At 36.6% G+C, this 14,686-nt stretch overlaps 1 protein-coding gene across 2 annotated transcripts in view; it reads left to right on the top strand.

The window, feature by feature from the left end:
* LOC137632294 (tubulin alpha-3 chain-like) overlaps positions 1-14,686 on the top strand; it is a 112,580-nt gene that overhangs the window by 42,672 nt on the left and 55,222 nt on the right. Inside the window, exon 2 of one of the 2 annotated variants that reach the window (XM_068364201.1) lies at positions 5,280-5,326. Coding sequence is in view for 1 of the 2 variants with exons in the window: in XM_068364200.1 (XP_068220301.1) it covers positions 8,230-8,232 (3 nt within the window). In the remaining variant the exon portion in view is untranslated. Of the gene's footprint in view, positions 1-5,279; positions 5,327-8,073; positions 8,233-14,686 lie in introns of those variants that run through there. The other variant, XM_068364200.1, reaches the window with a different exon arrangement.

The raw sequence follows: 14,686 nt of genomic DNA, 5'->3' as shown, positions 1-14,686 counted from the left end.
AGTAGGACTCTTTTGGTAAACATGGCGGCCTTATTTTAAAATTGTTAATCGCCATTGTTATGAACAAGGAGACTTCCATTCCAAGCAATCTTGTGTTAAATGTGAAGTTTCCATATAACCTCCTGACATCCAAGCAGGAAAATAGTACCAAAGTATTGGTAAATTAGATTTTACCTTTTTTCCTTATCGTGTCAGTAGACGTTTCAATAGGAAGCCTCGCGAGCATTACCATTTTGACAATATTAAAGGGATTTATAGAATAAAGCTGTTAAGTAAAAAAAATAAAAACAAGAAAAACCACTGAGTCTTAAATATTCATATCAATAAGTAGTGGTGCCTGTCCATGATGAAGTATGTGGTGAAAGAAGGGTGTGAGATCAATTAATCAATAAGAAGTTAGTTTTGTTACATACGACACGAACTAAACTTCCTACTAACGCTATCTAGATCTCTGATAAGTATCATCTGCATATTTTACTCTTAGATTTTGAACTTATTCATATCATATAACTTTGTACTTCAAATATCCCTTGACACTACTCAATGGTACGCCAAATGAGAGCACTAAAACATAAATAACAACACATTTTGTAAATTAATTCGGAAATTTGGAATACGTTAAATCTCCAATTGGTAACTTGAAAAGAATATCCATAACCAAGTGATTACTTTGTTTCAAGGCAGTATTAATATCAAACTTATTATCAGAACTGGTTTTGATGGCTTCAAGGTCCAATTGGACACAGGAATTCATGGCACACCTCGCTCTAAAGCCCTGTCCACACGATCGAGCATGCCCGGCGGGTAAACAGTGATACCAGGCCACAATAGTTAGTGAAAATGAGGGTTGATGACGTCAGAAGCGGTTAAACTAAAGGCAGGGATCTGGTAACATTGTATGATGCCAGATCCCTGTCTGTGGTTTTCCCGCTTCTGACGTCATTAACCTTCATTCTTACTAACTATTGTGGTCTGGTATCACTGTTTGCCCGTCGGGCATGCACGATTGTGTGGACAGGCCTTAAGAAGTGTACGCTGTCTTACCCTTACTGCGCAGCGAGTAACCAAACAGATAGTGTATGGGATAGATGCCCATGGTGAAGGGCTAAGGCTGCATACAGGAACTCACTTTGCTGTAAGGGTGTTGACAGGATGCACTTCATCAGATCAAAGTGTGCCAGTAATTCCTGTATCTAGATGTACATATCTTAGTTTTTTAAAGCTGAACTCTGCTACCTTAGAGCTGCAAATGAACGAACATTTCTGATGTGTTTTAAACACACTGTTGAATACCTGCAGTATCTCTGACAGTTGAAAGGACCCTGGACATGTTAATTTTTAAATGGCCCTATTCTACCTACGGGTCTTCTCAAACTATCAGCAAATGTCATATGCGACCTTTTATGTCCATGAAGCAAGAGACTAAATTGTCGAGATCTAGTCCCAGCTGACAAATAAAGGGAAGAATGTCCACTGAAGATTCCATAGTCTTAAATGACTTGCTATTCATTGCAATTTGAGGAATCGTAGGTTTACTAATCAGAAGGCTTTAGGATTTTCTTCAACTTAATAATTTCGTTTGGGTAGATTTTCTAATCTGGATTATGATTTCCTCTCGATTAGTTCAAATTTATATGTTTAAATGTTTATCTAGGTATATTTGACCATATAGATCATGGAGCTTTGTTAAAGCATCAGTCTTAAAGTTGGAATGAGCTGTGATATTAGGCCAAATCTAGTTAAATTTCTTCGTTGGCTACGGGCTAACGTTGATTTCAGATACCTCCCAGTTGGCGAATCCTTTAGCTTCAGTTTTTGCAATAGTGGCACGTAGTTTATATTCATAGACTGGGCTACCAAACTACTCAGACTTTGGCCTCAACTGAAGTTGACACACTTACGGAGTTCTTATGCAAATTACAGACGATTAGATGGGTAACCGAATACCAGAGCAGCTCAATAACTTGGCATTCCATGTGCATAGTACTGAATTTCCCCTGTTATAAAATATGCATATTTGAGGACTGCATAAAATTGTAAATGCATTGAAACCTTCAATTAGGTACAGAATTTTACTTTAAGAATTTATTTGAAGGAAGTAAGTTTGTTCCGTTCATGAAGTTTGTCATAAGGACTTTGGTGTTCAGTTTAACCCTAGAACCCTATCGTTTTTGACAGACGTTAACCACATTGCCGGGAGAATTTTACCCTTTTTTGGGAAAAAAAATATTTCAAAACAGATTTATTACAAAATAAACATTGAAAGAGTAACTCTTAATCTTTAGAATGATGATACATAAACTTGATTTGTACTTTGTGTTAACCTTGTACGCAGGGTGGAAATCTCCCTAACTCGCCGGGATTTTTTTTTTAAGCATGCTTAAATTCAAAACAGGTTTATTATAAATCTACATTAAACGAGCAACTCTTGAACTTTAGAATGTTGATATGTAAACTTAATTTGTACTTATGGTAGCCCTGTAGACAGGGTAGAAATCTCCCTAAATCACAAACTTTCCCCCTCTGTGGAAAATTCCAGGCAGAGAGGAGGACAGCGCACCCACCCATCACATTGTCTCGGTAGGATCTGATTTTATGGGGAAGGAGAGTGAGCTCCTTTGTCTCCGAGTGGGTGAATCATGTGTCACCCACATGCGCCTGGGAGAAAATCTCCTAAAAAAAATTGAACTTTCTTGTAGCTACAACAAACCTATGGTTTTAGCCAAAATTACAGCAAACCAGTCACTCCCATATTCAAAACTATCTCTTTCAACATACTTTCTATACCATGTATCCCAAACACCCTCTACATTGCCACTATATCTATCATATCACCAGCATTTCCAAGTCCTTGCATACTGCAGACAACGTTTGTCATCTACATCCAAACTTTCCACTTAACTATTTCCTAGCAAACTCTTGATTCATTCACTCTTCCACTCTTAACCCCCAATGTTCTTTCGGTGTTACTCCTGTCACCTGTCTTTCTCACTGGAAATCTTACCATACACCTTCCTTGGTATACTGAGCAGTGCTATGTTCCTATAATGAATACACATGCTTCTTTTATCATTACTTTTATTCAAGAAACCATTATTCATCCCTCCACTTCCTTTTGTGAAAGACTTTCTCTATTTACCCTGACCCGGTTACTCAAACCATACACCACCATTAACTCTCTTAGGCATCAGTAATCACTCAGGGGGATTAATGCTTACAGCGAACCTCACGCGGTACACTGTAAGAATTACCAAAAGGTCTTCGTAGCTCTCTTTTGGCCCCTAGGCGCATTTGTTATTTATATCCTTTTACTTTACCTCCATTCCTGCTTTCTTTCTTCCATTTTGCTGTCCAGCCTCTATAAACTTTATTGTGTAAATGAGGATTTTCCTGAGTTGCAATTGCACATTGAATGACATCCCAGGTTCCAGCGCCTTGCTATATAGTCCAAATCCACAAATCTAAATCATTATCTTTTATAAAGCAACAACTTTTCCTTTCCTTGTCTCACCACTTTTGTAGTCCCTCTTTTTGTCCTACTAAACATACAGATACTCATTTTTTTTTTAACCACCATGAACCCATCATAGATTTTTGAGGCTAAATAATCCACACTTTCCATCTATATTATTTTTCTCTTGCTTTTGTCTGTAATTTAAGCACGTTTAGCCTTCTGTTTGTACGTATCTATGGGGGTAGACACCCAGTCAGTCATCCGTGCATGGTTAACTGTGTCTCAAATGATGGATATAGCATTCAAAAGAATATGGTTTACTTATTAATCTCAAACCAACAATTCAGAGAGAAGCGTCTTAGGCACAGGGAGCAGCACGGTGGAAAATTAGTATGGTATGTCCAGTGTTTTTACCTATTTTTTTTTCAAAGATGGCATAGCTGGTATCATGTAAAAGTGAACATACCTATAGTCAATTTCTTTTAGCGATGCAGATTTGCACCGACTCGCAGCGGTGCCCTTTTAGCTCGGAAAAGTTTCCTGATTGCTGATTGGTTGGACGAGATAATTCTAACCAATCAGCGATCAGGAAAATTTTCCGAGCTAAAAGGGCACCCCTGCGAGTCGGTGCAAATCTGCATCGCTAAAAGAAATGGACTATAGTTTATAGTTTTGCACTGAATCAAATATTTTTTTTTCTACTAGAAATTCAACTAAAATCTATAATTTCACAAAACTGTGCTTATTCTTTTGTGCAATTTTCGTAAGTACAGTATAGTCAAGAACTTAATTGCGTGAGTCATCTTTCTCTCATGGATATTGGCCTCAGTCTGTCGAAGCTCATCGATATTAATCGTTTATCGGAATAGATTAATTTATCGTTGGTTAAGGTAACGTTGTGGCTTTTGTTACTTGTTTGGCACACAATACACTCGACAAACTTGACTATCAATAATCCACCGGAAATTATATTAACGAAGCAAATTATCTCTCTCCCTCTCTCTCTCTCTCTCTCTCTCTCTCTCTCTCTCTCTCTCTCTCTCTCTCTCTGACCGCTTACTTTTTCCTGCCCTTAATGAATGTGACCCCTCGAAGTCAATATGGTGTATTGCATAGGAAGGGACCTGAGGGTTATGTTGGAGAAATCAATAAGGGTGTAAAGAGAAACATGAGTGAAAAGGGAAAGAGGGAGAGTCAACAAATGATACCTGTTGACACAGTTAGTAATCGGAGGTATTAATATCCGTTATGGGTAAAGGTATACGATGTTGTATATACAGTATATTACGCTTTACTGCCACAAGGATTACGTGACTTGGTATACGCAAAAGCCAGTAGGAAATAATAAAAAGCTTTAGTACCAAGCGCTTTCGTGCATTTTAATACACTTCAGGGTACAATAAAAAGTACCCTGAAGAAGTGTATTAAAATGCACGAAAGCGCTTGGTACTAAAGCTTTTTATTATATCCTACTGGCTTTTGCGTACAGTATATTGCGTAAACACACGTATAAACATCTCGGTAATTGTTTCTTTAATTATTTTTTCTTGTTAATTTCTTGGTCTTAAATGTCATTGGGAAAATAGTGTTTACAACTAGAGGAAAATATGAATATGATTTCTGTCATTCTGTATACAGGAGCTTATATAGTATCTCTCTCTCTCTCTCTCTCTCTCTCTCTCTCTCTCTCTCTCTCTCCTCTCTCTCTCTCTCTCTCTCTCTCTCTCTCTCTCTCTCTCTCAGGAAAAAATAGTGTTTTTACCACTTAGCAGTGACAATAATAATGATAAAATGTATTTATAAACGCTTTATTTTCTGTTTTCAGATCTGAGTTGACCTGTCGATGACTAAATTTTTCGTTGTGTCGAATTGGTAAGTACGAAATAGTTTATTTCATTTGATGAAGTTTATTACATGTCAGTGTTTTAATTATTGTTCTATAAGAACATTCTGGTTCTAATAGCCAAAATTTGCAGAAGTTATTATACCTTAGAGCGTCACAAACCAGATTTTTAGGTTTTCTTTATTAATCTGTTCATTGAACTGAGTTTTATAACTGCACTCAGGGAAAACATAGAGTTTTATTTAATTTGGGTCTATGATTGTATTGAAAATAGCATATACTGCAGATGATTTTGTATCCTAGATATTTCAGTCAGCAATAGATGTCTTTTGAATAAAATCTGTTTTAATATGCAAGTAAAAAATGTGTTGTATGTTTTTCCCTCTCTCTCTCTCTCTCTCTCTCTCTCTCTCTCTCTCTCTCTCTCTCTCTCTCTCTCTCTCTCTCTCTCTCTGTCGGAGGTGTTGATATCACATGATATAAATGATAAGTTGTTAAAAAGTAAATAATATTTTTTTATGATTTATGAGAAGCATGTGCCAGAATAGAGTCTCTCTCTCTCTCTCTCTCTCTCTCTCTCTCTCTCTCTCTCTCTCTCTCTCTCTCTCTCTCTCTCTGTCGGAGGTGTTGATATCACATGATATAAATGATAAGTTGTTAAAAAGTAAATAATATTTTTTTATGATTTATGAGAAGCATGTGCCAGAATAGAGTTACTGGTTGGGATGAAAATATATCCATTGTTAGTCAATGCTTTTATTGATTGACTGATTTGAAAAGTCCTGTTGCAATATTGAATATAATTTCAAAGCTGTGTAGTAAGAAATAAGTAGTTAGTTTCTGTATAAATGCTGATGTTTACTGAAGATAGGATTGATTTGGGGGTGTGAAGAAAAACTTCCAGTCTTGTGAAAGTTTGAAACTATTTGCAAGAAGAGAATGTTGAGAAGTGATTATTATGAAGATAGAAAACTGGGAAAAGATGGTATGGATGAACATAAGGGTGATTGAAGAATCAAAACAGAGGATTCATGTAAGTATATCTGGGTGAATATAGCTGAAGGTGGATGGGAGGGAGAGAGAGAAGGAAAAGAGTATATCAGGGTTCATGAGAAAGGTATTTAGGTTGGTGTTTCAGTGGAAGCTAAAGTTTAGTTGGATAAACTTATTAACTAACTCTTTCTCGCGAAAATGAAATGATGATGATTGACCGTGAGAGATCAAGATTGACTTAATAAAAGAGGAATTTTTTTACCTGAAAGATGTGCTGTAAGATATGTTGAAAGTGCGAGATATATGGTACAAATGCCAGCGTTGGAAGATTGATTGATTTATTGATTGATGATCGTTAGTGTCCTTATGAGAAGATTTGGTCATGTGATGAAAACGAGTGATGATCGTTAGTGTCCTTATTAGAAGGTTTGGTCATGTGATGAAAACGAGTGATGATCGTTAGTGTCCTTATGAGAAGGTTTGGTCATGTGATGAAAACGAGTGATGATCGTTAGTGTCCTTATGAGAAGGTTTGGTCATGTGATGAAAACGAGTGATGATCGTTAGTGTCCTTATGAGAAGGTTTGGTCATGTGATGAAAACGAGTGATGATCGTTAGTGTCCTTATGAGAAGGTTTGGTCATGTGATGAAAACGAGTGATGATCGTTATTGTCCTTATGAGATGATTTGGTCACGTGATGAAAACGAGTGATGATCGTTAGTGTCCTTATGAGAGGGTTTGGTCATGTGATGAAAACGAGTGATGATCGTTAGTGTCCTTATGAGAAGGTTTGGTCATGTGATGAAAACGAGTGATGATCGTTATTGTCCTTATGAGAAGGTTTGGTCACGTGATAAAAACGAGGGCCATACGTAGCAGGAAAGATTAGATTATTGGGAGGTGCTGCGAATTAGAAAGCAGTTAGAAGAGGTCATTTAAAAATAAAGGATAATGGCGTTGGGAGATTTGACGATGGACTGATTGACATGTAGACCTACCTGTACTTTGGCAGGCAGACGCATGAAAGATTTTTACTTGAGAGATTCATCCTTGGTTCAACTCTCAAGGTATGAATGTCTCAAAACTTTTTTTTTTTTTTCTAGAGACATGGTAAATGGCTTAACTTTGACAATTTTTTACCACACATACACACAAATAAGTGTGTGTATATATATATATTATATATATATATATTATTAGAACTGTTATCAGGTTCGTAAGCAAAAATAAAATATGCACCTGTGAAAGACCGAAGCAACCACTGCAGACTGCAGTCAACCAAGGAATTCGTATATTTACAAAGTTAGTGCACATTCAGCCAAGTTTATGGAGTTTTATCCACCTGAGAGAGAGAGAGAGAGAGAGAGAGAGAGAGAGAGAGAGATAGTTATGTCAGGGAGCAGGTAGGCTTTTGTGACATAACTCCAGAGAAGCTATAGTTATGCGATGAAACTTGACCGTCGCAGCCTAATGCAACATATCTTTGCTTTAATCAATAAGTTGTTATTGACGTCAACAGCAGTGGGATAATCGACTTTATACCCCTGGAGAGAAGGAAGTCTTTGGTTTAAGGATAAGAGTTGCAATAAAACCTCCCCCTTTTGCATGTTACCTCTGTTACTAACTTTGATATTGTAATTTTTCTGTTTTTTTAAATTGATTTAATTTTGAAAAATTAATGGCACTGAGAGTATTTTTTGGCAGTAGGCGAAATGTGTTAGTGGGAAAGGTTTTATGGGCTGCGCGCGCAGGTTCCACTGGTGGACGAACCAGCCCCGCCCTCTCTCCGCATGTCTCCTTCCGCGGTTGAAGTAGTTAGGCCGTGTGTGTTGCGAGGGCTACATTTCCCAGTTCTTGCAAGCCTTAGGCAATCGACGCCTCGTCTTTTCACTTTATTTCCTTGACGATTCGCCCGGAAATCTACCGAAACTCTCATCATGGTGAGTCTTGGAAACATTCATTTTTGAGAATCGAAATGACATTGGCACTTATCCTTTTCTTTAATCTTTTTGCGTCATTCCCGTCGCAAGTTAAATTTTGCGTCGTTAATAGAGCCAACGCAAATTTTATTGGGTTTTAGAAGATAGTCGCAGTAAATTAGGCCGTCACTTGTTCGCAGGTTCTCTGGAAACATTTGTTCCAGTTCACTTGTCAACATCGGGTTGTCCCGTTTCCTGGGGATTATAATTACACAAAGCAATTAACCAACTTCACATTCAGATTTTGCGCTAGAATTTCTCGCAAATTTTAATCGAATTTCCTTTAAGTATAACTGAAGTTCCTGGATTATTTAAAGGATGAGTTGGCAATATATTTTCATTTCAAGTCCTCATTTAATCGATAATCTTTGGAGCTGGAATTTTTGGGGATAAGCTTCGTTTCAATCGATATTCTTGGATCGAAAGTAGAGGCACATACTTATGCACAAGCCTTATTTGAATGCACTTACCCAGTATATATATATATATATATATATATATGCATATGTCATATATACAACAACAACAACAACAAATGCAGCCGTTTCTAGTCCATTGCAGGACAAAGGCCTCTGGCATGTCAGTTTATGTCAGGGGAATTTTGTTTGATCGCTCTCAGCAAACCAACCTAGTATGGGTGGCCCTGACGAATACAGCTATGTTGATCATGGCGATACACAAACCATTTCACCACGCTACGGTATCCCCGCTCAGGAAGTGATTTATATATATATATATATATATATGTATATATATATATATATATATATATAGTGTGTGTGTGTGTGAGCGCACGCGCGCGTGTTCGTGTGTACTAAAATAAAACATGTAAAAGTTTGTTGACATTTCTTAATCTACTATTTGTTTACAAATTTAGATTGAGTATCACGACAATTAACTAGGCATCTCTGCCTGTATGACGGATACCGCATAACATGTTACCTATTACTCAACTAATAAAAAGAATGCAATGACGAATGCGTATTGTAGGCGTTGCTCTTGTGTTGTGCGTCATGAAATTGGAATGGGCAATTAAGCTGTGTGAGAGAGAGAGAGAGAGAGAGAGAGAGAGAGAGAGAGAGAGAGATGCTCCCAGCAATTTGTATGAAGGAACTAAAATCTTTCTCACCTTTAAGATCTTTAAATCTTTGCAGATATCACCCACATTCTCTCTCTCTCTCTCTCTCCTCTCTCTCTCTCTCTCTCTCTCTCTCGTCTAATTGATATAAACTATTCTTGATTGATTATTATGTCATTAGACGAATGATTTAATTCTATTGGTTATCCTTACATAGGTTATTTACATCGTAGTTTATTTGTTTTGTTTAGTAATTTTGTAGGATTGAATAAGTTATAAAAAGTTATAATAAAACTAAAATAAACGCAAAACCTTTATCTCGGAAATGTCAACATTTAATGAAGAGCGATAGACATTCTTGTATATTTATCTGTATCTTTACACACACACACACACACACACACACACACATATATATATATATATATATATGTGTGTGTGTGTGTGTGTATAATGTGTGTTTGTAAGCAAATGTACGTCTGTGTTCGCGTTCTGTGGTCTCAATTATCATAATTGTGTAATAATTATCTTTTGTAATTATATCAGATAGATACTGCAAGGGAAGGAAGAACTCTGGGTGACATAAAACCATCTTCCTCTAACATCAGTAGCTTATTTGGAACAGAACTGAGTGGCCAAGCTGGCTGTAAAGGGCTTCAGTTATCCGAAATTAGGGACGCTAAGTAAATTAAGATCTTATTTCTATTAATAAGGATAATAGGATTTTCATGGCGATAAATCTCATTTATCGATATATCTGAGATTTGATCGATCATGCGGACATTCTCCCAAAATGAAGGAGTTCATTCGTTCTGAAGATATTTTTAAGCAAAAAGGTCATCTAAACCTAAAAACAGACAAAAAATTCTGTTTTTCCAAACACGGTAAATATATCACCATTGAAGATACTGCACAATCGATTGAATGATTCGAAGGGAAAGCTTTGATCATCCTTAAATTGGGGGTTGGACCGGGAACATTTCCAGCCATTTTACAACCTATTTATGATCACTTCCGTCAGAGAGAGAGAGAGAGAGAGAGAGAGAGAGAGAGAGAGAGAGAGAGAGGGGGGGGGGAAAGTATTTACATCTTAAATAAACTAAATTTGTAATACACTGCAATGAGAAATTTTTTTCATATACATCCGTACACCCAGTCACTCCTCCTTCAAACACACACTCTTAAGTATACAGTATATACGCCCTTAAGTATATTTGTGTATTTAAGTAAACAAAATTGTAGAATGATGCAGCAAATTACACTTCCAATACAGCTCCGACACTATGGTTGTGGTGGCTGATGTGGTAACGTCCCTGACTGGTGAACACCAGACTGGGGTTCGAGTCCAGCTCAAACTCGTTAGTTTCTTTGGTCGTTGCAACTTTACCATCTTTGTGAGCTAAGGATGGGGCGTTTGGGGGAGCCAATAGATCTATCTGCTGAGTCATCAACAGCCATTGCCTGGCCCTCGTTGGTCCTATCTTGGGTGGAGAGGGAGCTTGGGCGCTGATCATATGTGTATATGGTCAGTCTCTAGGGCATTGTCCTTTTCGATAGAGCGATGTCACTGTCCTTTGCCCCAGCCATTCTTGCGTTGCCTTTAAACCATTAAACTAGTGTATAGTATATCTGGGGTTACTGTATATACTATCCTTCATCTAATTGACATTAATTATAATTCAACGAAAATTTCAGCTGATTAAAACCAAGCAATCTTATAATTAATAGCCGCTATTTTTATCCAATTTCTCTCTCGTTATTTTCTTTCTTTGCAGCATTGAATATTAACACATCTTTTAAAGAATATCCCCTCTCCCTTATATGGATGCTGTAAAACGACATTCACAATAAAATGTTTTCCATAACGAACTTTAACAAAAATTAAAATTCTCATAGCCACTTCACACACCTACATAAAGGCTCATTAGTAGCATATAGAAACTTCTTGCTTATACTGCGCTATCCACATCTATGAAGCAGAGTTGTTAGCGTAAATTATTATAGGAATACTTGCGCTACCGGGGTCCAGGCGATGTCAGGCAGGGTAGCCAAAGCAAAGTCCTTAAAAAAGAAGGCAACCGTGTTACCCCATACGAATGGAAAAAACCACGCTAATAGATGAAGAAATGTGTTCCCATACTTTGTCTGGCTTTATAGTTTTACTAAAAGAATCCAACAAGCTTACGGTGTAGTGCATGTATATCCTATAGTTATTTATTTACCAAATTCTTCACCTTTAAGATTAAACCATTTTCAATTGGTCATTAACTAACCAGTTACTATAGTTCTACCATTGCCAGAGTATATTTAGCATTTTTCGTTCAAAGGAATATATTTTTTTTCCATTACTCTTTGACAGCAACCATTACTCTATCGAAAGGTATCTGATTAATAGAAAGATTAATAGAAAGATTAAATAAAGTTTATATATACTCATATCTTTTAATTATGTTAAACTTCAAGTGTAATTATTTACTTATATGGTCTTGTTTGACATGTGATTCGTCCGGATGTAAAGTCTACTGCCATTATTGAGATGTTTATGATTATTCTCTAATACTTTATTTACATCACTTACACTCCAAATAAGTTATTTTGTTTTACATTCACAATATATAAAATTCCCTCACACAAGTCTCATAATCTTTAGGATATTATTTTTATTAATGAGAAGTTGTGTATCGTAATTAAAGTGATCACATAATCAAAATGTCTGCAAGAATGCTATACCTGCAGATTGGAAAAACTTTATCATTATATTAATTCACAAAAAGGGAGAGACAAAAGACCTGTAAAATTACCGCCCAATAAGTTTACTCTCCGTAATATATAAAATATTTACATCTAGACTTTAATCAACCAATCAAGAGAGCATGCAGGCTTTCGAAGTGGGTATTCAACAACTAACCATATCCATGTAATTAACCAGCTAATGGAAAAATCAACAGTATGACAAATCACTGTGTATGGCATTTATAGGCTTTGAGAAAGCTCTTAATTCTGTCAAAACCTCAGCAGTAATGAAAGCCCCTAAAAAATAAGGATTAGAAGAATCTTATGTTAGAACACTTGAAGATATCTATACAGGAAGTACAGCATTCTTAAAACTAAATAGATATAGTGAGAAAATTCCGGTAGAGAAAGGGGTTAGACAGGGAGACCCTATCTATCCTAAATTATTCACAGCATGCCTAGAAGAATTTTGTCATTTAGATTGGGAAAATTTAGGGATTAATGTTAATGGGGAATACCTTAATAACTTAAGATTAACAGGTGATATAGCTGTGTTTATTGAACCATGGGAGGAATTACAAAAGATGTTACAAGATTTGAAAAGAGAAAGCAGAAATGTAGGAATGAAAATTATTATGAGTAAAACTAAGATAAGTTGAATGAAAATGCAGAGAAACAACAAATAAGAGTTATGGACGAACCTCTAGAGATTGTTAATAAATATACGTACTTATGGCAGACAGTAAGAGTTTCCCTAGGACACGAGACTGAAATTATAAGGAGGATAAGCATGGGTTGGAGAGACGAGACCGAAATTAAAAGGAGTATAAGCATGGGATGGAGAGCATTTGGTAAACAAAATGAGATTATGAACAGTAAAATGCCACTTTCTCTGGAAAGAAAAGTATTTAATGAGATAGTCCTACCATAATTAACTTATGTATCAGAAAATTGCTAGTTACAACTCAAAGAGCTATGGAAAGAATAATGACAAAAAATAACACACAGACCCAGAGAAAGAGCAGCATGGATACAAGAGCAGACTAAAGTAGAGGATATTCTAACAACATGTAAGAAAAAAGAAATGGACATGGGCAGGACATATAATGAGAATGACAGACAATAGATGGACATTGAGAAAAAATGAATGGGTCCTTAAAGACTGTAAAAGAAGCAGGGGAAGGAAGAGAAGACGAAGGATTGAAGAACTGAGAAAGTTTGCAGGTATGGACTGGCACAGAAATACCATACACATACGCAAGTAGAAGGACTTGTCTGAGACCTTTGTTCTGCAGTGGACTATTAATGGCTGATGAGGATGCATTGATGTAGATCCTGTCTGTGACTACTATCATTTTGGAGAACATTTGATAGGAAATCCAGGAACTGTCAGATGATATCTAGCATGGAAACTAAATACACATTTTCAAATGATTTAGCGAATTACAATGTATTCAGTTGTTATATATATATATATATATATATATGTGTGTGTGTGTGTGTGTGTGTGTATAATTATTGAAGGACTTAATACCTATGAAAACGAAGGTGTTTATACCAAGGTGGAATAGAAATACATAGAGCCTCTTGATGCTTCTTTTCACCCCTATAATGTCCCTGTCTCTCAGCGAAGACCTTACAAAGGCAATAAAACAACATTTGTAATGGAATTACTCCAATTATAGGGGCTCCGGTCAATATTGGCGTATAGCTAAACATTCCCTCTCCATGGCACCATACACCCAAGGCACGCCCACCCTCGACTCTTGTCACACCCCACGTTCAGTCTTGCTTAACTCCCTCCCTCCCTCCCTCTCCTCCTATATGCGCCAGTCAGTTCGCATAGCTGGTGCACCTTATCTTGAGCTCAACGTTGGATTATTTATTTAATACTTCGGCAACCTGTAAAATGCCTGTAAAATTACTATTTATTCCTTTCGGCAATTATTAAAAATTCTGTATGCTAATTTGTGCGTGAATTAAAGCCTCGTGACCTATTTTTTTAAATATAGAGCTCGCATGCCTTCCTCCCTCCTTCGTGTTTCATTCTGCTATGCTTGCAAATTCATGGCCTTAGTTGTCTGTTGTCTACATTAGGATTATCATGTATTGCTTTGATTTTATGTGGCGTATCAAAATTGGCAGTAATATCTTGGCTGCATCTTAATTTTTCACTATTTGTATTTTCTTTTTCTATAGATATACCGTATTATTTTGGCTGTGTTTTCTTCGACACGGGTTTTGTTTTTTTCGTTTATTGTTTTCTTCAAAAATGATGACCTACTTTAGTAAGGATGACATATGATCGTAAACACAGGAAGGGATTTCTTTTAAAAGCCCCTGTTTTATTCCTTGTATTTTAAATGTGTTTTCATTACTATACTCCCAAATGTCTCCATATGGTAAGTGAATATGCACTATGTTTATTTATTGGGGTCGATTATGTGTATATAACCTACACGAATAGCAAGTTATCCACTGTAGCAAATAAACAAGACGATGAACCATTGCTAACATCGAAAGAACACTGCCAAGTGTCTGCCTGTGGTTGCTTGTCAACTCGAGTTTGTATTGAAGGTATTGATTTGTGCTGTTACCGCATTA

Source organism: Palaemon carinicauda, chromosome 41 (assembly GCF_036898095.1).
Source record: "Palaemon carinicauda isolate YSFRI2023 chromosome 41, ASM3689809v2, whole genome shotgun sequence".
In the NCBI taxonomy this organism is placed as follows: domain Eukaryota; kingdom Metazoa; phylum Arthropoda; class Malacostraca; order Decapoda; family Palaemonidae; genus Palaemon; species Palaemon carinicauda.
The sequence above is the reverse complement of the archived record's forward strand: the minus strand, read 5'-3'. Positions and strand labels throughout refer to the sequence as shown.